Below are 25,002 nucleotides of genomic sequence, written 5' to 3'. Positions count from 1 at the left end.
TCATTCCGATTACGTGAGTAAACTTCGAAAACCCCTTCCACATGCGCACCAAACCGTATCGTGTCGAAATGAAGTGTAAAAGTGGTGCAGCAGAGTTAACTGTGTCCAGTGCTCCGGCAGACTTCTGTCTCGGAGATATCGCATATCGATCGTGGGATTATATTACACATACGCGAAGCAGATGATGCGGTGCCACAAGTGCGGTGTATAATATAAATGATTCTGGGGGTGGTGGTATTTAATTTAGCCCTAAAAGATGCGATCTTCGGCGATCTGGCGATCGAAAATGCATACCAATGATGGTGAGAGCTCTCGGGAAGGGTGTACTAATGTGATGAAGCTGTGTTTAATATAGGCGCGCGCGCAGATCCATTTACGCGGACCAGGAACAAACGAAACGAAAAAGCGGTAATAGCGGGGCGAGAATGCTTTACATTATATTTCAAGTGATCGACCAGCGTCTCCCAGCGGACAGCAGCCGGCAAAGGCATCTCAGACAGACGTCACGTGTCTTAATATTTGAGCTCTTTCGTGCTCTGCATTCGAAATTACAAGAAGAGAACCAAAATCGGAACATCCTGCTCCAAACTCCACCGAACTTCTTTGCCGACTACTGACCGTCGATTGTGGCTACAAATGAGTCTATATGTGTGTGACGATGACCGAAGTGATGCTGAGAGGTGCGCGGACCAGGCGCATTATTAATGCGTGTCGTGGCCGAGCGATCCTGCCTTCAAATTACCTGTGATGACCAGTCGTCCCTTGGTGGCTGATAGGCGTGTTTCACCGGTCAGCCGGTGCTTGGTGCGACACTGGTAGCTCTTGTAGCCGTCTTCGGGTCCCACTTCGCGAATGTGCAGCTCACCGGAGGGTAGCACCATGTATTTACCGTCTACACAAGGCGGCAACACGATCGCAGACATTTGGGTAGTTGATGATGACGGGAAAGATAAGAGAAGAAATTTGTTAGAAACTATACGCGCTAGCAAAGAAGTAGGGTGTAACCCACAAACATGCATATCTTAGCTTCACACTCCAACATGCAAACGGGATGCCATTACTGGTCGGTGTCATACTGCGCGAGCTGGGGTCTGATGAAGAGCGAGCGTTTAGACATTTAAGTCCGTTTTGTAGCGATATTTATCTAGCTCTAGGCCTGCCCCCTTTCTACAACATCCAGGGCATCTTCAGATTTCGGTTTCCAAGAAAATTAACCTGTAGGGCCAACAAACTTGCCACGAAACCGTGAGGCAAGTTCCTGTCACCGGGCTCGTTAGCCCGGTGTTCTAATAAAGATAAGATGACGTGGGGAAGATAATTTATGCTACAAAACGAGAGCTACCGCCTTCCAGCACACCTCCTGCTCCATGTTAAAGGCATGAACCAGCATTGCGCGATGACTGTTCACACCCACCAACACACGAATGAAGGGTTGTGCTGCTATGCGGGTGGAACTGTTGCATCTCCATGTTGAGTCTGCCGGCATGATGACACCGACCAGTAGAGCGGCCGCCGCCATGTTGCTGTGGAATCTACTTGCCTACCCCGAACCCTTCTTTTCGTCACAACGATCGCGAGCACGTAGGGCAAATCGTGTGCCAGAGAGTCTTTTCCGTCTCAGGCGTTTCCGCATTTCCGAAAACAAAGACTCAGAGAAAAAAGAATTACAGACGACACATACACACACACACATTACAAAACACGCAACAGAAACGAGGAATGCGCGACAACTCTATTAGTTTGGTGCACGATGCAGGGGTTAACTGGTCGTTTTTTAGTATCTAATTCACTTTCCATTGGAAATGAAATGAAATCGGATTAAATAAATCTGTTTTTATAATGCTCACTTCTACCTTTAATTTAATTATGTTTGTAAAAGAAAGGAAACTCATATAGCTGTTTAAAATATTCATTAAGAAAGGAAAAACAAATGCAGCTGAAAATCTCCTAATGAATTTCTAATGAAGCCTAATATACAAGGTTTTCCAAGTCAGTTTCGAATATAATCATTGTTAAGCGAAACGTGCAAAATGTTTTTCCACGTCGATCTAACATTTCATTTTCGTCATAATAATTTGTAACTTCATCAGCATGATTTTCAACACTTTCAACAACCACTTCACTTCATTTTGCACACGGTCAATAACAATGTTTACATGACAAACTGACTTGAAACCCCCTGTAAGATGGCAGATGCATAAACGCTAACAAAAGCGTAGCTACTAACAGAGAAGTTTATAGTTTAATTTTGCTTATAATATTTCATTGGAAAAGTTGTAAAAATGCTAAAACTACTCTTTTAGAATAATTTGAAAATAATATGATTTATTCTGAGTCCCCTTAAAATGTATTTTCTGTCCTAAAATTTATATTTTGAATTAAGCTCATTATGATCATTGATCCTCAATTCATACTGACCGAATCTGGTTTTAATATTATTAAAATTTATTTTATCAATTTGAAATTCAATTACCAATTTCAACACAGGACTATCAACATTATTTGTTGAAGAATGTACTCATAATTATTGGTTATATTTACAAAAAATCGAATAATGAACCGTTTTCCAAAACAAGCAGTAAAACCCTGCAATTCATCATGTCGCTAAACGTCCGCCGCCGCCCACTATGGAACACTATGTGGTTGGGGGGGTTGGTCAGGCGATTCGTGTTGATTCAAGCCGCTTAACCGACATAAAACTCTAACATCGCGTGAGTAAACATTAGCATCGCATTATGGCTGGAATTTGTCGTAACCATTGCCGCCACCACCACCACAAACGAACCAGCAAAGAGTGCAAAGAGAAATCAAGCATCGTTTGGTGCTTCTTCCGCACCGAAAGAGAGGAGCGCTTTGTTTCTGTTGCGTGCCGTATGTAAATGAGTCGCCGGCTGAGTTCGATCGAATCGAAACGCGGATCGTCTGAGAGGGAAACATCATCGATGAGTTGTTCTTCTTCACTGTCGATGCAGTTCGAACGTTCTTGTTAGAAATTCTTGTATTTATTTTCATCTTTTCGTTTGCTTTTTAACTTTTCTGTTATTTGAATGACAATAGGAATAAGCAATGCATTATTCTTGAAATATCTTTTACTAAGAGGATAAAGGTATGTCAACCCTATCTGAGTCTATCACCAATATAATGAATAGCTTGTTTTCCACAAACAAAACATTCTTAATTGATACCATAGCTCTAACTGCATTGTAAATCGAAAAGAACAACCCAATGATTGACTCATATCTATTTCGATACGAACATTATTTCCGCTTCATGGTGCCACAAAGCCCATGAAATCGTTTCGTAAATTCTCCCGATTGCTGCTCCGCATCGACACACTATTGCCCTACTAACTCCGATGGAAACAAATAGTGCTGCTATTGCTTTCTTCGTCCCAAAATAGATCACGATGGGTCCCCTCCGTCAGTGTATTGTGTTACCAGCACCAGCATGCGCGCTTCCTGTAACGCCGTGCGGTTAAAAATAACTGCAACATAAATGCATCCACAAACGGCATCCCACACGTGATCAATTTGCAAGATCGGCTCTATTTCTTATCCATCCAATTATCTACCTTTGTTGTGTGGATCGATTGAAATTCATTTGTTTGTTTCCTAGCGAAATCGAAAAACGAAATGTTTATTTACATCAAATTGTAGAGAAAATTAAGAAAAATAAGTTATTAAAATATTCAAGAATTTTGACCTTTGTAATGCGCTATTAAATCTAATTTAATGCTCTTTGCAGTTCCTGAACGTCATTGAAAAATGGCGCGTAAAATTGTCGCAATCCACCACCTATCGTTTCGTTTCGTTGTCGCCACCGTTTGACAGTAGAATATGCGAATTTATTTATTTCTCTTTAGTTTACCCCTCATCCCCCACCCAAACATACACACACACACTCCGACAAAATACCAAACGCGTTCACTGATACAAACCCCACGGTTCATTGAACCAAGCAGCGGCCGGTTGTAGTCGACGCCGGTATGGCAGGAAAATCCGCGTGGCCAGGCGCCCACCAAAAAGCACGTGCTTTTTACGAGAAAGCGTGGCGTAACCGTAACCGACCCCAATGCAAACCCCGTCCTGTTCCTCTCTTTTTGGCCCCTAACGAACGTCAACCTTCAGACCGATTGCTGAGCATGTGCCGAACTGTCCGATAGTGTGCGATTCACACCAACCATCGCATAACACCAACCATACGGCTGTCCAGGACTTTCCACCTTCCCACGTGCCACGGTCTCCCATTCAACACGGGTGTTAGTGAGCGTTCACACTAAATACTAGTGGGCACACACACAGCCCATTCACAACCTGTTGCGCGCTGCACCGAAGCCAACGTGTGTTTTGCTTTGCACCGTCCGTGTGAGTGCTCCACCAGCAGTAGCAGCAGCACCATGGCAACGCGGTACAAAAAAAGCGTGGTGAGTGCCCTAGTGACAACACCCCGGGACCCACCATCCTTGCTTTCCTTTTTCTCCACTCCCGGCCGACAGCAAAACAGAGCAGAAATAGTGTGCCTTCTCCCGAAATCGATTCCTTCTGTGCTGCTATAGCAACAACACATCGTGGCCCCGCAGGCACATGCGCAGTCCGCGGGCAAAGGTTTTTGGGCGCGAAAACCGTTTCCCAAGGACCTCCCTCACTAGCAAACGTGGATTGCCTCTTTTGCTCACCCTTCTCGAGTCAGCGAAAAAAAAATCTAGGACACACCACTATGGGGTTGTCATGAATGGAGTTGCGGTTGGTACAACAAAAAACAGGGTGCGTATTGTGCGTGTAGTAGTGGTACAGTAGAAAATATGTTGCAAAGGGCTCTTGCCACATTTATTGCAGAAGGCAAAAAGATTAATTAAATCAAATGAAAAGAAGCAATTTTAATTAATTTAATTGGCAAAAGAAATTAATGTATGATTTATTGGAAGTAAAATAAAGTAAAAAGCAAATTAAAAATACTTGTTCTATATTCATTAAAAAATATTAAAATAAATTTAGTTTACTTTTTATTTTTTTAAATTTGAACTAGATAAATATTTTTTTTTAAATATTTTATCGGTTGTTTGAAGGATTTAAAAGACTACTATCGCTTTTTTAACAAATCTGATCTTACACGAGGTTTGCAGAATGTTCGACAGATTTAAACTTATTTTTTTAATTTATTACAATATTGATACGCATTTTTGCTATATTATTGCGTTCAAAATATTCAATAAAATAAAATAAACTGTCAAAAATCCTTCTGAAAAACAAGACATAGTCAACTTGTTTATATTTTAAAGGAAATATGAATGCATTTCTATTCATTTCTCAGTTGAATTCAGTTTCATTAATTACTATTATTTAAAATGATTTAAAAAAGCTTATTTTTATAATCCTTTAAGCAAACGGTGCAACATCCCAAAACATTTAAAAAAAAATCTAGCGCAACGCATTATTCTTCTCATTTGAATCTTCCAAACAAATAATTCAAAATGACGAAAAAAAGGAAGCAAAATCAAACCCAACCGCCACATGAACAAACACGAATATTCAAATCGCCCGACGGTTACAAATTGCAACCGACTCTAACGGTCATTTGCAAAGGCAAGGGTCGTAAAAAATTAAACTACGCTTCGGCTACGACACACAGCAAACGCACACCCTAGCGCCGGGCTACGACACACACACACACAAAAATGTCCATAAATTATAAACGCAACCGTACGCGCATTTTTTCTACAAACGAACACGCTCGCTTGGCGTCGTGATGATTGGCAGCAAAAAAAAGACGAACTCAAAACAACACAAAATTATCATTTCATTCTCATCTTTCGCTGCACCCTCCTGTTTCCCTCGTGCACGCATGCTAAACGCGGTGACATACAGTGAGTCAGCTTCAATTCACAAAAAAAACACCACGACCCACACACACATGTGTGGACCAAATGTTTATTCAACCAATGCTTTCTAACGAGAGCATTTCGAGCGGGACTGAAAATCAAGTTGTTTCGCGAAGTTGGACGGCATTTTGGCAAAGTAGTTCTGCCGCTCCATGCACTAAGCACACCAAACACCCAAACGGTTTGAAGAAAATAGTCGTGCTCTCTTCTTCTTCCTCTTTTCAAATTGTCTCATTGCAACTCCACCAACTGGACCGCTTTCTTGAGCCGTTGTTTGGTGCCGTTGGTGGGTAGAGGATATATGTTTACATCAACCATCGCCACCACAGCTGCCACGATTGGATAGATTGAATAAACGAGGCCGGCAGTGGGAAGATCGCGCTTTTTTCTCTCTCTCTCTCGTTGATCATCCAGCACGAACGGACAGACCCATACGCATTCAAGATCACCTTCGATCTTACGAGCTGCAAAGCAGGCACGAAGCTTTCTTCGCGATATTATGCTGCCACACGACAACGACAACGACGATGACGATTATGGTGGTAAAGGGGGAAGCAAAACTGTAGCATTACGAATAAAGACACACAAAAACATACGGGTGTGTATGTATGAAGCTTTTTTGGAGTTTTAATTTTCATTACAAACACCTGCCGTAACCGCAATCAACGATGGAAGCTAAAAAGTGAATCAAGAAAAAATAAAAAATAAAGATCAAAACCATCTGTTCGTTGTTTTTTCGTTTTTGTGGAAGCGCTTTTAGGTTTGTTTACGTTATTTTCGTTTTCTTCTCATTCACAAGCGTTTGCTTGGAAGGCGGAGAACGAGCGCTAAATTTAATGAATTTCAAATCGATCGACAACGTTTACGAACTATCTTACAAACTACCGGGAAGGAGGATCGCATGGAAAAGGTAGGCCGTGAGACCCGTGGAGTGTTGGAAAAGGAAGTGGAACTGGGATGAAAATAAAACAAAAACCGTGCCAATCATCAAAATAATTCAAACAAAGCAAAAGTAAATCTGCAAAAAAATGATAAACGAAAAACTAAATTGAAAGCATCCTGAACACGCCATTTTAAGAAAGTGTGATGAACAACATCTCAACAACAACATGACAACAAATTGACTTTACTCGTAAGATAATCATGACACCATTATTAAATCGAACAAAAATAAAAACAGAACATCAAAAACGCCAGACAAACGCGAACTGGATGGAGGGAAAATACGCAACAGCAACTAAGAGTAATGCAATTATTCATGTAAAAAAATTACCAAACGTTTCATCTTTCTTGAAACTAGTGCCATCGGTTGCGGTCCACTCAATGATCTCGACATGATCGGCCACAAACGACGGTATTTGGCACTTGAACAGGGCCGTATTGCCGCGGATTACAAACACATCGTACACCTGGGCTTCATAGTATTGATTCACAACTGTAGAGCAGGGAAAAGGCGAATGAAATCGAAGAATAATAGTCATGAATCATGAACAAACAAGAGTCATAGGCATATTTAGATGAAATCAATCAACAATGAATCATGATGTTGAACAGAATCTATATCACACCAAGCGCTGATCTGTAGCAACGCTCTTATGGTGTCGTTGCAATGTCGTCGGCATGACACACCAAAGATCACGAGTTCAAATCTAATCTTGACAACACACCATCAACTAACTTGTACTAGTAGTAGTGTGAAATAATTTATCATCATCATCATCATATCACGCACGATCTAGAAAGATTCCTAAGATCATTAATCTAAAGCACAAAGAAGAAGACAAAAACAATAGAATATTTGAGACAATTATCTAATACCAGAACAACTGTAAACCAATGCAGAATCGAGAAAATAGTGGGGATATTTTGACAGGAAGGATTTTGTATCACAAGCAAGTTACTCTATTCTTAAAATATTGTAAAAATATTCCTTTTCCTATCCCCTCGTACCGGTGGAATCATCCATTTCAATCTCCGTGCCATCGTCGGCCAACCAGCCGGTAACGCTAATAAAGTCCGACACGAACGACGGTATCAGACACTTCAGGATGCCTGCATTACCATTCAGCACGTACTCATCGATCACGCGAGTATTGTAGAACTGATGGATCACTGAACACAAGAAACAAAATACCAGAAATACAAAAACAAGCAATTTGAGATAAATAAAGACGCTTCTTCTAACCTTTTCCTAAATTGAAAGCAAACCCAAAAATCTAAATTTTCATGACCTCACAACAATGTTCAAAGTCCTCCAAACGCAAATACTAAAGACGATGAAGGGAAAGCATCAGGGACATATAAGGGGGGAATCACTGGAGGAAGATATCAACGATCCTAGAGCTCGAAATTACCAAAATCACCATCTGTGACGGGAAGATACTCTTCACCCTCATCCGTCAACCAGGCGTCCACGAACACAAAGTCGGAAATGTAGGACGGGATCAAACACTTCAGGATGGCAGCGTTGCCGTTCAGCACAAACTCATCCGTCAGTCGCGTCTGGTAGTACTGGTGGACCACTGCGGATTTGCGATGTAGAGAAATGTAAACCCTGTCATAGGCACGTAACGCAACATTGAGGCTAACGAAATTAATGATAATCTTATTCTGCCAAACCTATATTAACTGAACTTTGGTTAAATCGAAGGAATTTGCAATTATAGCAATCGGTTGCTAAATTCTGCTAACACTAGGGGACTTTGTCGAGAATGTGGGGGGGATAGGATGGAGAGGAATTATCAGTCGAACGCTCTATGAACCACGGTGCCAAAGCAAGACCAACCGTTCGTCGATTCATCCGCATCGATCATTACGGTCTGATCGTCAATGTCCCAGGACTCGATGGTAATGAAATCCTGCAGAAAGGACGGTACCAGACACTTCAGGATGGCCGCATTGCCGTTCAGCACGAACTCATCGTTCACCCGGATCTGATAGTGCTGATGTACAACTGAACAAACGAACGTATGGAAGGAGGGTATGAGATGAACTATTACTGACAAACATATTCATAAAGAAATCCAACAAAAATTGAAACCAAATGTATCTTCTAAGGAGATTTAAAGCTATTTAGGATATTCAGGGAAAATCAGACAATCAGGAGACGGAGCTGGGACGAAGACGCAAGCGAACATGACCATGGGGTGTACTATTTCCACGCCTACCATTTCCACTTGGCTCTGCGCCCGGATAGTATTCGTTCCCATCGGAATCGGACCAGAGATCGACGGCGACAAAGTCGGACACGAACGACGGTATCTCGCACTTCATAATGGCCGAGTTGCCCCGAATGACGTACTCGTTATCCGCTTCCGCTTCGTAGCTTTGAATTACCACTACAGTGTGGAGGAGTTAAGGGCCCCAATAGGAGAAGAGAAGCAACCAAAAACAAGTGAAAAACCTTGCATTGGACAACATATTTTCAAAATCAAGGAAAAAGAAAATACGATTTTCTGTAACAAAAAAAGACATTTGTATCATGAAGATTCGTAGAACGGGAAGAAAAGGAACTTTGGGATATTCAGGAATTTCAGGCGTGAAAGTAGCTTTGAAGAATTGGCCCCTTGTTAATTTTAGCTAACCCAATTGTTCGCTATTGGTCGCTTGGTTGTACTCCTCGCCCGAATCGTCGATCCAGGCATCGATCGACACAAAGTCCGCAATGAAGGAAGGGATTTTACACTTCAAAATAGCCGAATTGCCCCGGATGATGTACTCGTTCTCGGCCTCAGTCACGTAGTACTGATTGACAACTGGAGATGTGATGTGAAAGATGCGAAGAGCAACAGTGAGAGGACCTTGAAATCTACGCGACAACTTGGAACCATTTTAAACTGATAGAGTATGGGTTTAATTTATTAATTATTGTTTTAAGCAAGGACATCACTCTTTGAGACATAAGAGACTTAAAAACAGAAACTAATTGTGCAAAATGTACTACTTTATTTCAAAATAATCGAAAAAAGGACAGAAAACAAAAGGAAAGGCTTAATGGATACAGGGAACAGGGACTCCTTCCAAAGATCAAACCTCTCCCTCGCTTCTTAAAAGCTAACAAGCGTAAACAAACAACCGTAGTCATGCTCTCCGCTATGATACTCGATGCCATCGTTATCGATCCAAGCCTCAACGTGCACGAAATCGGCAATGAACGATGGCACTTTGCACTTCAGGATGGCGGAATTGCCCCGGATGGCATAGTCGGTTTCACCGTCCGTCTGATAGAACTGATTCACAACTGCAACGGAGGACCGGAGAGGACCATGTAAGGAACTAAATTGTTAGCTCAAAATTGCATCTAATTAAGTGAAACAAATGTAAATTTTAAACCAAAAGAAATGCCAACAAACGTGTGAGAAGTACAGAGATTTGGGAAGATGTGAATGGGAAGTAAGGAATCTCGAAACACTTGCTAATCCTATCCCTCTCCCCCGGCAATCACCATTGCTATCGTCGGTACCCTGATAGTGGTACTCGTTCCCGTCGCTATCGAGCCACGTCTCGACGAACACAAAGTCCGCAATGAAGGACGGAATTTTACACTTCAGGATGGCCGAATTGCCCCGGATGATGTACTCGTCTTCCGAGCCGGTTTGATAGTACTGATTAACGACTGGAGGATGACGATGACAACATAATTATGAGCAAAAACAACAACAACAAAAATGGCAAACCATAATTCTAAAAAAAAAAGTGCGCGCACACACACACTTCCACCAAAGGTTGCTGACCTTCATAAAGCGACAAACGATAAGGATTGATGCATCTGCGGGAACTGATTCTGGGAGGTTATGGGAAGGGCTGGGAAATGTTGGGCAGCGAATGACAACGTCGGATCCTAGCAGTAGGTACCGTAGCTTTCCGACTGGACAAGCTCGTTGCCTTCCTCGTCGATCCACGACTCGACGCGCACAAAGTCGGACACGAACGACGGTATGGAGCATTTGAGAATGGCCGAGTTGCCCCGGATGACGTACTCGGTCAGTATTTCGGGCTGGTAGTGCTGATTGATGACTGACATACGCAACGAAACGGGGGAAATTATAACCGAAAAATGGAGAATTAAGACGTTTAGAAATTAAAACAAAATGATAAAATAAGCAACTCTTGTAACTGAGATTGAAATGTTGAAATTTAATCGACATGTGGTGAAGGAATTGCGGGATGGGAGGATGATTTTACGGGAGATTGTTTCGTTTTGCCCCAAGACGCTGCAAACGCTGCTAACCATAGTTTTCCGAGTGAACAAGCTCATTATTCTCCTCGTCTATCCACGCCTCAACGCGCACGAAATCGGACACGAACGACGGGATGGAACACTTCAGGATTGCACTGTTCCCCCGAATCACGTACTCCATCAGTATGTCCGCGCCGTAGTGTTGATTAATGACTGTGAAAGGTGAAGACGATGGAGGTGCACGCGAACCAGTAGCGCGTGGCGTGTGTCATGTTAAACGTAACGCAAAAGGAAGCTCTTCCGTGTTTAAAGAGATTGCTACATTGAAACAATAAGTTGTAACGAAACTATTTTGATTGGGGGATGGGATTTTGGGACCAATGGGAACAGCAGACGACCCCCTAGCCCTACGAGGAAGACCCTTGGGATGTACCAGTATCGAAGCTCGATGCATTGTAAAGACTACCGTCGCTGCCGATCCACGATTCTACCTTCACGAAATCGGTCACGAAACTGGGAATGTTGCACTTGAGCACCGCCGTGTTACCTTTGATGACGTACTCAGACACCACCTCCGCCTCGTAGTACTGATTAACAACTGTGTGTGTTTGGTAGTAGAAAAGAAATGATTCTATGATAACGAAACATAAAGAAACATATGGCCAAAATGGAGAAGTATAGAAATTGGAGTAAACTAATCCATCAATGCTAGAAGAGCCTCAAAAGGTTGTTTTTAACCAGCAAAGGAAGGACACTGGGAATGCTTTGACAAGGGACGAAGGGAATTTTGGACGAAATTGCCCCGCAAGGAATGCTCTCAAACTCAGACACGAACCAACTTCCAGCTCGGCTGACTGGACGGTGCGGTTGTCGAGCTGTTGATAGACATTGCCGGCATCATCGTTCCACGACACAACCGCAACAAAGTCCGCCACAAACGACGGTATCGAGCATTTCAGTATGGCCGAGTTGCCGCGAATCACGTAAGCATTGTTCACCTCCGAGTCGTAGTACTGCTGGACCACTGGAGAAGGATGGGAAGGAGCAAAAACATTTACCAAAGCCCCTAGGCACTCCTCAAACCATCATACGAAACTCATAAAGGCTCTAAAGTAAAAAATGAATTATTCGATAATTTTAGGATCGCACATGGGAAAAACGGGAAAAGGAGGTCGTCTAAGAATTGGAGGTTCCGGCTGGAGCACAACAAACCCTCGTCGGTGGAGTTGGCATAGAAGCTATCGTTGGTGTCCGTGTGCCACGAGACAATCTTGACGAAATCGGCCACATACGACGGTATCTGGCACTTCATCAGGACGGCATTGCCCCGGATCGCGTACTCCTTGTTGACGTCCACATCGTAGTACTGTGCGATCACTGATAAGCGCCCGACAGGCGGAGGACGGCCAATAAAAGATGGACATTGCAGTAGAATTAGCGATTGGCGAAACGATTACACAGTTTCCTCGTCGGTCTAGCGTTCTTGATGGACTGAATTCATCGTCCAAACGAAGTTAAACTAATTTTTAAGGATGTAACAATACGTTGAAAAGCAACTAGCAAAACAGTCTCACGGGGCAACTATTCAGGACACCAATCTTTCAAAAATTCACCAAAAATGGCCAAAAGAACAGAAGGAAATGAAACGATTAAGGAGTTTCCGGGGGGCTCATCCTAATCCTTAGCTCAGCAGAATCCGGCTCAATCCTAACCGTAAGCATCGGCCGAGTAGACATGCGTTTCCTCCTCATCGTCGCCGCTGGTCCACGAAACGACGTCGACAAAATCGGCCACAAACGACGGTATCAGACACTTGAAGATGGCCGAATTGCCCAGTATGACGTGCTCCTTGTTGACATCCACCTCGTAGTACTGCGAAACGACTGTTTTTCGAACCGCAAACAACAACAACAAACCGAACGATTAAGATCACGTGAAGTAGAGAGAAAGGGAAAAGCAAAGGCGCCTGAACAAACAACCAATCTCTCGGTGGAAACCTTCTTGTGCTGCAAAAGTTTTAAAGCCTAAAAATGGGGGGGACAATAAATATGGAAAATGGGGCACCCTCCTCCAGTACGAAAACATCTGATGAATAATCCTTTTTGCCCGGGGTGGGGTAGTGTGGTGTGGTGGGTTTTTTCTAGCAGCTTGCCCGGAACGTTGACTGTCGGCCGGGAACAGAGATGCGCTGGCTTATTAATCCGCTTGTTATCCTTATCATCACGTACGCACGAGGACATCATGACGCATCTTCCTTGATACGGTATTCCTCTTTCAGGGAATCATATTTGCTCCACCGACTTCACACACAAACACACACATATTCGCATTACTTCTTTTCTCTTTTTGCATTTTGTGATTCAAAAATGCACTTTATGGTACACACCGAGGTGCAATTGAACTTTTTTTTCTCACTCCCACTTAACATTACTTTCTTTCCCTTTCATCTTTTCTTCACACACTCACCAACAAACACTTTTCGATCGGCAATCGGTCGCACTTGCCATGCACTTCTCATCGCACGTTTGGGCAATGGCCCTTTTCTTTCACCATAGCAACCACCATTAGGGTACTTTTCACCTTTTTTTTACTTCTTTTACATTCTTTTTAGCTCGTTTCGCCCATTTCTTTCCACCACCACCAACACCACCACTAACGAAAGGGAATTCTTTTCGTCTTGTACGGCTTTGCTTTTCCATTCTTAATGGCATTCGCCTTCTTTGCTTCGACCTTTCGTCGGTCAGTTACGCTTCACACACCACACATACGGAGACGATTCACATAAATGCTCTTCGAAGCATATGATTTTCCTCACACTGTAAGTATGCATGACTTTTTTTTGTTGAAGAAACACATGGCATTTTTACCATTCCTTCATTTCACACGTATTCTCAATTTCGGCAGCTTCCACACTGAACGAAGAGCACTCACACAAAGAGAACGAAAAAAGGATCTAGATTATCCTTTTTTCGTATTTTCTCTCACTAAAACACACACACACATGCTCACATAATCCTTCTTTGCGCTTTGAGCTCCATGTTCGCCTGCACCACAAACCCCGGGCAGATGTTTTTTTTTCGTACGGAGTAGTGCCCACATTTCCACAACCTAAAAGCAAAGAAGAGAAAGACACCGCACCGGCACAGCACACTTACCGGCCCGTACGTTGACGTCGCGCGAAATCACCGACCCGAACTGGTTCTTGGCCATGCAGGCGTACACCTGGGCGTGCACCTCCTGCCGGTAGTCCTCGGCGCGGAACGGCGGAAACACCAGATTGCCGTTCGGCAGGATTTGCCGCAGTCCGGGCACATCGCCGACCGCCGTACCGTCGCTGCGGATCCAGATCATTTCCGGGGGCGGGTTGCCGGTTGCGCTGCACTCCACGACCGCACCGGTCGAGTTGGAAAAATCAATACGGTTCGTTGGTTCCTTCAGGAAGACCGGCCCCTTCGAGTCGTCCACCTTGCCTGCGCCGGCCACTCCTGTTGTTGATTGAGAGAAAAACAATTAGAAAAGGTCCCGCTTTTTCCCCTCAAGCGTGGGTAATTTTCTATTTAAAATAAAATAGAACGATTTTCCCACACACGCACACACAAGCCTCTTCTTGCTAATAAAGAAATCCCAATCTAGCAGGCCAAGAAGCGGCTATTGGCAATTATTTTTCTTTTTTTTTTTTGTGTGTCGAGACCGGGTCACAAATCCAATCAAAAAAGGTAACCACTGTAACAAGCAACACCATCGGCCACATCTACTCACCATTGAGACAATTGAAGCCACTTAATAGGCAGAGCAACGCGGTCGCGATTGCCACGGTACGCGATGTCTCGCGAACCAGCATCACCATCTTTGGGGGTTGGGTTGCTGTTTTTTTACTCCTTTTCTGTATGCTTCCGGCTGCAGTTGGCCGTGCGATTACGCCCAACGGAGAGTCCTTTTTTTACGCTCGCACACACACGCGCGCGCTTACACCTAAGATTTTTGGCTTTTAATATGCCGTCGCACACACTTGGTGGTGGTGGCGGTGGATTGATTCCTGTGTCTGGAGCACCACCGGGAGCTCCAGCACCTTGAGAGCGAGGGGAAAACGACGACGGGGCTGCTTTCGCTCACTCCTCCCGCGAACACGAAAGGATACACGCGCCTGTCGCCAGAAACACCGACCGGGAGGGAGCGTGAAAGAAAGTTGACGCATGGAAAATAAAATCGATTAGTCGGGGCTGGGTTGGGCGGGGAGGTGGGGGGTTTTTGGTACCGCTCCCACCAGGACATGCAGGACATGAACAGTAGTGCGGACAGCGAATGCAATTTTCCCTACAAAGGAAGGGCCAAGAATTTCACAACACTCTCCAGCAGGGATGGTAAAAGGCAAAGAATTTTCACAACCATTCACGCCAATGCAATGGGAAAACAGGAAGCAGCACCACCCGTGTGTATGTGTGTGCTGCTGCTGCTGCTGGAAAAAAGGATACACGTCCAGGGAGACGGAGACGATGGGACGCTTTTCCGCACGGCCAAAATTGTGTAACTTCTGCTCCTTACCCTGGTGCTGTACGGCAGGGATGTTGATTTGCACAAGTATTCACAGTGAAAATTCGATTTTTCTTCACACACGGATCTTTTTCAGCGGACCACTTTCAGGGCACGACTTCCTCACCCACCAAACACCAAATGCTATGTTTTGTGTCTGCTCTTCTGCTGTGCAGCCGGGGTCCGATGAACGGGAGAAGAAAAAACACAAACGCAAAACGCGCTTTGACAGGTGTCGGCTGGGGCGGGTTGCGCCATTGATGGTATCGGGCGCCATGTTGGAGATGAGTGTTGGCGGGTTTGTTTTGGTTGTGAATTTACACAAGAAACCAGAAACGTTATTTAAACAGGGACTGAATGATTTAACTGTAATTTTTATCACTTTTTGGCATAAATTTGTCAGACCATCTTCGTCCTTGCCGGACCAAGTTTGAACTGTTAAACAGTGTGACCAGATTAGTTTGAAGAATTTTGGTAATAGCACCAACATTTTATTTGAAGTTTTTGGTAGGTGTTAAAAGGTGAGGCTTCAGAAAATACGTTATTTTTCCATGTTTTTTACTTTAACTGGACTGGAAAAGCTTTTTTGACTGGAAAAATTGATAGATAAATATGTTGTGCAAGTATTTCAGCAGTTTTCGCATCAAAAAAGGTGAAAAAACTAATTAATTTTGAGATCCAACACGACCATTCCCCCGACGACTAAAAAAAGCTTCCACCAGCCGCCGCCAGATGCGCTAGTAAAAATCAAAATTACACTTGCGAGTACGATCAATGTAGCCCGGCCTTTATGATAGAGCTTTTGAAAGTGAACCAATCTATGCACAGTTATAGAAACTACATTAGTTTTGTCAACTTTCAATACAGTATTGCATCGATATTGGATTGCGCACTCACAAGTTATAAAGGCCGGGCTACATTGATCGTACTCCGTAGTGTAATTTCATTTTTCACTAGCGCATCTGGCGGCGGCTGACCGAAACATTTTGCCAAACAATTTGGAGCCGCTTCAGAAAAAATGTTCTTATTCCATATTTTTGAATTAATTCCGACTAAAAAAGTTTTGTAAAAAGTAGATGCACATGTCCTGCACGCATTGCCTCCATTTTCGTGACAAAAAACGATGGAAAAACTACTTAATTTTGAGATCCGGCATGACCATTCCTTCGATGACCAAAAAAAGCTTCCACCAGCCGCCGCCAGATGCGCTAGTGAAAATCTAAATTACGCTAGCGAGTACGGACAGTGTCCCCCGGCCTTAAGCCTCCATAGCATCTGCCCGGGTAGCCCGGATGCCTGGAATATGAGTTTTTTTTTTGATTGCCAATGACAGGGTTAAGGCCCGTGTCTGTGCTCCATCGCATGCGATTTTATCGCATGTGCTGTCAAACGCTTTTTCGTATCATATTGCGATTATTTGGATGATTTTACTAATATAACGATTATGAAAAATTAAGTTAAGATTGTTCCTGAAAAACACCATTCATTTAGTTTGACAGATAAAATCGGATGCGGCGTCCGACGAAATCAAAATTTTTTGATTCCGTCGTACGACGAAATCGCACGTCCGACGTTATCTGTCAAATTCCATATAAAATTTTGACAGGCCTTCCGATAAAATCGCATCCGATGGAGCACAGACACGGGCCTAATCTCATGTCCTACACGGTGTTTCTGGTCACTTTGCTATCAAATCCTTTTGCTGGGAAGCGATTTTTTCTTTCTGTCTCCACCTTGTCAAACGGGCTCCTTTGCGTTTGAAAACTAAAGGCGAAGAAAAATAAACATTTCCTTGCAGCCATTCTCGCAACGCGCACAAATCGGTTCCTCGATGCCATAAAAAAGGTAGGCTGAAACATACATTCTGTGCCACTTTCTCTATTTCTGCACATCATCACTAACATCCCCTTTGCTTTTAGAAATAAACCATGAACATACCGCTAAAGGTTGTGGTGCGTCTGTGGTCCGATCCGTCGAAGGACAGCAACAAACCATGCACCAGCAACGATGCTAACAACCCGCAGCGAGATGAAAGTGACCCAGAAACACACCTTACCAGTGCCGGCGGACGAACGTTTCGCTTTTCGCACGTCTCACGCACACCGCCCGTCCGGAATCAGGAGCTGTACTTCGAGTCCGTCGCCGGGCTGATGGAGTCCGTGCTGGAGGGGTACGACTTTTCGATCGTGACGTACGGAGCGAAGGGCACGGGCAAAACTTTCACCCTGTACGGTGCCACGACCGGCGGCTCGCCGTCATCACCACCGCCGGAGGAAGAGTGTGGAATTGTGCTGTGCTTTGTGCGGGACCTGTTCTGCCGCCTGAATGCGCACCCGGAGCGCATGTTTTCGATCAGTATTGCGTGGAGCGAAATTATGGCCGGCGGTGACGTGATCGACGTGCTGGAAAATGCGGCCATGGTGCAGTGTTTCTCGGTGGAGGACACGTACGCCCTGCTCGGGTTGGGCCTTCACCGAAGGAATGGGGAAAATCACAGTATTCTTAGTCTGGTGCTGGAGCAGCAGTGGACATCGGTCGGGGGGCTCAATCAGCACCGCCAATCTACGATAAGCTTTTGCGATTTGCGCGGCTCGGAGCGGGAAGGGCCCGACCTTCGCCCGCTCGACAACGGGCTGCATAAGCTGGAGGATATCGTCGTGCGGCGAAGCGACCAGTACAACGAGTCCGTACTGACCGCCTTCCTGAAGGATTCGTTCGGTGGCCGGGCGCAAACCTTGCTCCTGCTGTGTGTGGCTGCCACGACGCTCGAAACGGAGGGTACGGCGCGCGATCTTGAGTTCGGTGAACGGGCGGAAGAGATCGTCAACCATGTGGTGATGAACACGTTCTCCGACAACAACGTACCGATCGTGGACCAGCCCGAGCACGATCCGCTCGCCGGCCCGAACACCAACCTCGACGGGCTGTACTTTGCGTCCCAGCAGTGGGCGAAGCTGCTGAAAAACGCCGAATGTCTGTTCACCAAGCTGTTCAGTACGGGCGAGCTAAACCAAACGGAGCGCAGCCAGATCGAGGAGTGGCTGTACCTGAAGGCAGAGTGTGACGATTGTTTCAGCTCGACCGAGGTCAGCATCCCGACGGGGACGCCCCACCCAGCGCGCGCCTGTCTCGGCCCAATCGAGGAGATCGATGAGGCGGAAGACGGCACGACCACGGTGCATGGGAGCGGGAAGGAAGCGTTTCCTTCCGACAACGAGAGCGATTCCGACATCTGCACGCATCTGACGGATGTGAGCGATCGTATCCAGAGCTACATGAAAACGTTCCAGGAGAAAACGAACACGCTGATCATGGAGAAGTATGAGGAATTTTTCAAAACACACCCCACGGGACCCGCGGTGGGCGGTGGCGGTGTTAGTGGTAGTGCTGGTGCGCTGGAGGGTGCGGATGGGCAGGAGCAGAAGCTGCAAACGGTGCCCACCCGCACCGAGGAGAGCAAATTCCACAACCCGGCGCGAAGGAAATCGATCTTCGACAGCGAAACGGTAAGCAGCAGCACCGAGCTGACGCTGATGTTGCCGCTGAAAGGCGAAAGCACCCTTCCGGCTGCGCCAACCGCGCTGGACAAGCGGCTCGACACGCTCGGCAGCAATCTGCGCATCTGCCAGACGGGGATCGAGTCGCTGCACGCACAGATCGAGGAGATCCGGCGCACGATCGCGCTGAAGCAGAAGTACATCGCCGATCTGATCGAGAACAGCGAGACGCGCTCGGTCGCCAAGTCGCGGTTCAGCAAGAAAAAGCACAAGCTCGAGGCGGAGTACGAGAAGGCGAAGAAGCAGCTGCGCAAGGCGGTCGTGCACGGGGCGAACAAGGAGGACATCAATCGGCTGAAAAGCCAAACATCACAGCTCGAGCAGCGGCTGAAGGACCTCGAGTCGATCGGGTTCATTGCGGGTGAGTCGGGCCACAAGAAGAAGAAGCTGCAGCAATCGATCAAGGACTCGCAGAAGCAGCTGGACGTGCTGCAGCGTCTGCTCAAGAAGGAGCTCGATCGGAAGGAATCGCTCGAGAAGGAGCTAGAGGTGGCACAGCGGGAAGCGAAGGCGGTGCGGCAGGCCGGCAGCGGGGGACCGCTACAGGAGCTGACGGAGAGCAGGAGCAAGATACGCAACATGAACGAGCGCATCTCGCACATCGAGCACGTGCTGAAGGAAAAGTCAAGCAGTTTGAAAAAGTACGTGAACAAGAAGAGCGCCGAAAAGGAGTCGCTGCGGTGCGAGATACGCAATCTGCGCCGGACGCGGGACCATCTGGTGGAGCAGCGGTGCCAGCTCGATCGGAAGCTGCGCGAGGACAAGATGCCGTCGTTCGACGAGGAGCGCAAGCTGGTCGAGTGCGACGAAGCGATCGAGGCGATCGATGCGGCGATCGAGATGAAGAACGAGCTGATCTGCGGGCGGAAGAGCATCGATACGGACGAGAGCCTGCAGCGGGAGAAGGGCGAGCAGATGCTGATGGCGCGGCTGAACAAGCTGTCGCTGGACGAGATGCGCACGCTGCTGTACAAGTACTTCCAGAAGGTGGTCGATCTGAAGGAGGCGAGCCGCAAGCTGGAGCTGCAGTTCATCGCGCTGGAGCGCGAACGGGACGCGTGGGAGTGGCAGGAGAAGATACTGACCAACACGATCCGGCAGACGCGGCTCGAGAAGGAGCGGTCCATTGTGGCGCTGCAGAAGCAGCACGAGACGAAGCTCAATCTTATGCTGCGCCACTTTGCGGCCGACACGTCCGCCTCGATCACGAGCACTATACCGGACAATGCGCTGCAGCAGCACCCGTCACCGTACCATGCGGAGTTTGTGCTGGGGTCCGGGGCGGCCCGCTACCATCATCACGTGCAGTACGAATCGGACGATGGTGAAACGACGACCAGCGCCGAGCCATCGCTGCTCGCTGCCGGCCACAGCTCGAAACAGTTGGCACACTACAAACCGGGGGCACTGGCAGCAGCAGCGGCACACAGCTCCAACTCGGCAGCGCTCGCTCATCGGGGTGGTGGTGTCGTGCAGCAGGTACAGCAACCGCCGCTCGCAGCGCTCGGCGAGAAGGAGCACCGGCCCAAGAGCAAGCTGTTCTCGAAGCTGCAGGTGCTGTCGCGTTACCATGGCAGCGATAAGCGCAAAATCTTCCAGTCCGACATACCGCAGCAGAATCTCAAGCAGCTGCAGGGCGCCTCCCGGCCCTCGCTGACGAAGGTGACGCGCGAGAAGAACAAAATCATCATCCAGAGCGATGGGGGTAGCAAGTAGGAAGGGGCCCCCGTAGGAGAACGACAATCTCAAGAGCTCTCTGTTTTTTTTTTGTTTTTGCATATAAATGTACAAGAAGTTTAACGCTTGCGAATCAAACCGCAACAAAAGTTTGCTCAGTTTTCGGTGTTAGTTTCGTAGCGTGAAATGTTTGTTGAATCGATAGAATTTGCGAGCCGTTTGTCCATGTAGTCATCCTGTAAATCGTATGTGTACGTGTTTGTGTAAGATCGGGGTGGAGAAAAAATCACCTCCCGAAACTGTTACGAGTAGACGCTAGATTACTGGAAAGCCTTCACCATCCCAAGATTTCTTCCTGCATGCGTACAAGACAAAACACACTCACACAAAGATGCATTTATCAATGTATTAAATTGTTTCAGTGGTTAATAAAGTGTCACATGAGAAAGCGTAAAACCGCCCCCTACTTCTGTTCTGTGCTAACATTACGTGAAATACTTCCAGTTCTGCCTGCCTTAAATGTTAACTAAATTTAAATTAACTTAACTGTTAGCGCGCTTCTTGCGGCCTACTGCGCCTCCGCTGCGCTGCTACTACTACTACTACTACTCTGCTTCGGCTCTTTCTTTCGCTTGTCGTGCGTTTTGAGGTGCGTTTTCAGCGCGCACTGTTGGATGAAACGCTTCGAGCAGATTGCACACCCGTACGGCTTTTCGCCCGTGTGCGTCATGATGTGGTTTTTGAGCGTTTCCGCCTTCCCGAAGCTACGCTCACAGTGTGGGCACTTAAAGTTCTTTATCCCGCAGTGCACAATCTTCAGGTGTCGCGAATAATTGCCTGCGGAGAGGGAGGAAAAATAGCATTTTAACTATGAAAAATCTGCCTTTTTTAATTTGAATGCTTGAATCTCACCAGACGAGAGAAACACCTGTCCGCACAGGTCACATTTCAGCACCTTCTCCTTGGTGTGGAAGTTCATGTGCCGCTTCAGCTCGTCCGGGGTGGTTTTCTTCTGCCCGCAGTAGGTACACTCGTAGTTCTTGATGCCCTGGTGGCGCATCACGTGCACCTTCAGCTTGTACGCGGTGCAGTACCGCTTGTCGCAGATTTCGCACCGGAACTGTAGCTCTCCCGTATGGATGAGTGTATGTTTCTGTAACGCATGAGAGCATGAAATATGAGACAAATTTTAAAACCAATATGAAAATAGTCCTTACCTTCAGCGAACCAGCGGAGGAAAACGTTTTGCCGCACGTTTCGCAGACACACTTCTTCGGCACCGGTTTCACCCAGCCCGGCTCGTGCTTTTTCTTATGCTGAAGCAGCACCTTCCGGGTGGTGTACGAGTAGGTGCAGCCCTCGTAATCGCACGGAAAGTATCCAATGTCCAGCTTCAGGTGCTTCTCCTTCATGTGGCGCCGCAAGCTCCGCCAGCCAGCAAACTCTTTGCCGCACTCTTTGCACAGTGCCGGCTTCAGCCCCTGGTGCATCCGCAGATGCCCGTCGAGCCGGTTCTGGGTGCGGAACTTATCGTCGCACAAATGGCACGCCAGCTCAACCCGGCGTGTTACCGGGGCACTCTTCTCTTTGGTGACCAACTTTTTTCTTCCCCGTCTTTTCGGCTCCGGTGGGACGAATTCTTCCTCGCTCGCTGAGTCCTGGGGCCGTTCCTCGTCGTATTCGTGCGCATCTGGTTCTTCTTTCACAACGACGCTGGTAATGGGTTCAATTACGAGCGATGGTTCTTCGAAGGAGGCGTCATTATCCGCCAATACGTCATTACCATCTTCCCCTGGGCAGTCGGTTGGAAATTCCGCTTCATCGAGCTTCACGATGCACAGTTTGGATAGCTCTTCATGGTCCTGCGGGGGTTTGTAAAAAGAGACAATGAATGTGAAACCGTAATGTCTTACACAAAAAATGGCATAAACACTCCGGTCAATCCGTACCTGCGAGAGTTTGGTGTGGGCAGCAACGCACAGCGAACGGAAGCTATGGAAATCGATCAATTTCTGGTGACAATTTTCACACACTTTCAACTGCTCTATCTCGTTCAACGAGGACACCTGCGGAGAAGGAAACAGAAGAGTGTGTATGATACATGAAGCGACGGAAGAATGCACACACGGCTTTGCTACATGCCCTCTCGCCGCCTTCCACACATACCTCCAGCGATGTGAGCTGGGAAAATATTTCCGCCACATCGAGCAGCTTCTTAAACTGCGCTAAATTGTGCACTTCCGCACAAATTGCACATGAAAATTTCATTTTTACGGTGGTAAAACCAAAATTTTCCAACTGCACCTGAGTTGTTTACTGTTTTGGTAGCGGATGGGAAAACATGTTTGACGTTTGTGCATTGAAAACAGTGTAGGAACAGTGTGCGGCGTATAGTTAAGTGCTGCTGTCCAAGATTTAAAACTGGTATAAAGGTTTGACTGTTTTGGCCGTTATTACAAAAAACTTTTTGTGTGAGTCATTTTTATTGCTAGTTAATTTTTCCCGGTTACATAGCAACATCTAAATAATGTCGGGGGTATTAAATAAATCTATAATATGGGAAAAGGCATTAAAACCCTGGATTATTCTCTATCCATTACAATTCAACCTTTGACTTCTTAAAACAAAAAGAGGATGAAACCCAGATTTGACCGTGAGATCCATACCAAACTGTATGCTTTGATGATTTTTCTATATACTCACTCCTTAATCTATCCAAAAAATTTCACAATTTTACATGATAACCCAAGTGCCACAAATCCACTAAACGACCACTAAACGGGTTCTAAACGACTGAAGCCCTCTATCTAAACGGAATATAGAAAGACTTCGTTTAATAGACGGTGAACGACTGATGCATTCTAAAAATACCAAACAAGTTGGTTGTGCTATCTGTTGGTGGGATACCCAACCAGTGAATCTTTTTTCGTTTTGTTAGCTTTCTCCTTCGCTCTGTACTGTTATCGCATTGAAGTTATGAATCGCCAGAACTAGAACGGCGATACGATTGTTTAAATACTAAACTCCAATGTGCACCATTTGTACAGAAGTAAGTGAGATTTGAATAATGGTCGATGGTGTTGATACCCGTGTATCTGCCCACACGATCATTAGATTTTTACTCGGAATGTTAGAAGGGTATATATGCCATGATTATATGAAGCTAGGCGAAACACATTGCAAGAAAAGGACAGCAATATAATGACGAGTTGTAAAACGTCATATATTGAGCAAACCAGTGAACCTGTGCAGCTTTCGTTTTTTTCCTATAGATATTTGATTTTCCTGTCGTTTACGGTCGAAAATAGACAGACCGGTTCTGGAGCTAAATCTGCACCCATAGTGGTATAGGAACTTATCATGTCTTAATCCTGATGGGAGAAGTGCAGGCAACCAGATTGTAGTACGGTGTAGTGATGGGTAAAGTAGGTATAAATCCGGAGTCAACTCCGATCCGACTACGATAAATTTGGAATCGACTCTGGAAGGTAGGTCCGCCCTGCTTTATCCGGAGTCGTTCGGAGTCGTCCGGAATTGCGCGGAGTCGTCCGGAGTCGTTCGGAGTTGTCTGGACTCGTTTGGAGTCGTTTGGAGTTGTCCGGGGTCGTCCAAAGTCGTCTGGAGTCGTCCAGAGTCACTCGGAATTGTCCACAGTCGTTCGGATTCATCCAGAGTCATTCGGATTCGGAGTCGTCTGGCGTCGTCTGGAGTCGTTTGAAGTCATTTGGAGTCGTCTGGAGTCGTCCGGAGTCGTCCGGAGTCTGCTGGAGTCGTTCGGAGTTGTCCGGAGTAGCCGGTGTCAGCCTTTGAAACATAGGCCTGTATACGAACTACACGCGCAAAGTGAAAGACAAAAACACAACGAAATAAAATGCCTAATTACAAGCACATTCAACCAAGGTTCCTGTTGACTCCAACCGATTCCGGTCGACTCCGATCGACTCTAGACGACTACGAATGACTTCGACTCCGATCGACTCCGGACGACTCTGGACGGCTCTGACTCCGGCCGGATCTTGTGGTTCCGTTTTGCCGGAGTCGGAATCGGACTAACAATAGTCGGAGTCGGATCGGAGTCTTGCGTGTTCCGGTAGTACAGTGAGACCATTCGTCACAACTAAGGTTGACCACTTCGCATCCTTCATTGTTGAACGTAACGAAGTACCCCTTTTCACAATATG

At 46.2% G+C, this 25,002-nt stretch overlaps 3 protein-coding genes across 52 annotated transcripts in view; 1 reads left to right on the top strand and 2 right to left on the bottom strand.

Moving 5' to 3' along the window:
- LOC120901745 (Down syndrome cell adhesion molecule-like protein Dscam2) overlaps positions 1–15,752 on the bottom strand; it is a 58,449-nt gene extending 42,697 nt beyond the window's left edge. For 28 of the 50 annotated variants that reach the window (XM_040309946.1, XM_040309915.1, XM_040309931.1 and 25 more), the window contains exons 1-5: positions 15,600–15,752; positions 14,817–15,201; positions 14,213–14,542; positions 11,893–12,081; positions 743–892 (exon numbers count right to left, since the gene is read on the bottom strand). In XM_040309946.1, the coding sequence (XP_040165880.1) occupies positions 743–892; positions 11,893–12,081; positions 14,213–14,542; positions 14,817–14,904 (757 nt within the window). In that variant the 5' untranslated portion in view covers positions 14,905–15,201; positions 15,600–15,752. Of the gene's footprint in view, positions 1–742; positions 893–7,828; positions 7,991–9,045; positions 9,217–9,462; positions 9,634–10,732; positions 10,895–11,108; positions 11,271–11,892; positions 12,082–12,269; positions 12,435–12,769; positions 12,941–14,212; positions 14,543–14,816; positions 15,202–15,599 lie in introns of all 50 variants that reach the window. The other 22 variants (XM_040309924.1, XM_040309947.1, XM_040309962.1 and 19 more) reach the window with 7 other exon arrangements.
- Positions 15,753–17,301: 1,549 nt separating this feature from the next.
- On the top strand, positions 17,302–21,287 carry LOC120901749 (kinesin-like protein costa). The gene is made up of 2 exons (XM_040309969.1): positions 17,302–17,432; positions 17,507–21,287. Exon 2 carries the CDS (start codon positions 17,516–17,518, stop codon positions 20,858–20,860), a length of 3,345 nt encoding a protein of 1,114 aa, XP_040165903.1. The 5' UTR covers positions 17,302–17,432; positions 17,507–17,515; the 3' UTR covers positions 20,861–21,287.
- Positions 21,214–23,175, bottom strand: LOC120901750 (zinc finger protein 501-like). Its single transcript, XM_040309970.1, has 5 exons — positions 22,988–23,175; positions 22,771–22,887; positions 22,039–22,683; positions 21,734–21,974; positions 21,214–21,658 (listed from the first exon to the last, which is right to left on the bottom strand). Exons 1-5 carry the CDS (start codon positions 23,087–23,089, stop codon positions 21,390–21,392), a joined length of 1,374 nt encoding a protein of 457 aa, XP_040165904.1. The 5' UTR covers positions 23,090–23,175; the 3' UTR covers positions 21,214–21,389.
- Between the last annotated feature and the right edge of the window lie 1,827 nt (positions 23,176–25,002).

The sequence above is a fragment of the Anopheles arabiensis genome, chromosome 3 (genome assembly GCF_016920715.1).
Source record: "Anopheles arabiensis isolate DONGOLA chromosome 3, AaraD3, whole genome shotgun sequence".
In the NCBI taxonomy this organism is placed as follows: domain Eukaryota; kingdom Metazoa; phylum Arthropoda; class Insecta; order Diptera; family Culicidae; genus Anopheles; species Anopheles arabiensis.
Note: the sequence above shows the minus strand (reverse complement) of the source record. Positions and strands in the feature narration are given on the sequence as shown.

Excerpts from the sequence above, each read along its gene's own strand:
- LOC120901749 (XM_040309969.1), top strand. The coding sequence starts at position 17,516 with ATGAACATACCGCTAAAGGTTGTGGTGCGTCTGTGGTCCGATCCGTCG.
- LOC120901750 (XM_040309970.1), bottom strand. The coding sequence starts at position 23,089 with ATGAAATTTTCATGTGCAATTTGTGCGGAAGTGCACAATTTAGCGCAG. Across the intron at positions 22,888-22,987 it reads CCCAGCTCACATCGCTGGAG|GTGTCCTCGTTGAACGAGAT; the intron begins GTATGTGTGGAA and ends CCTTCTCCGCAG. Across the intron at positions 21,659-21,733 it reads ACAGGTGTTTCTCTCGTCTG|GCAATTATTCGCGACACCTG; the intron begins GTGAGATTCAAG and ends CCCTCTCCGCAG.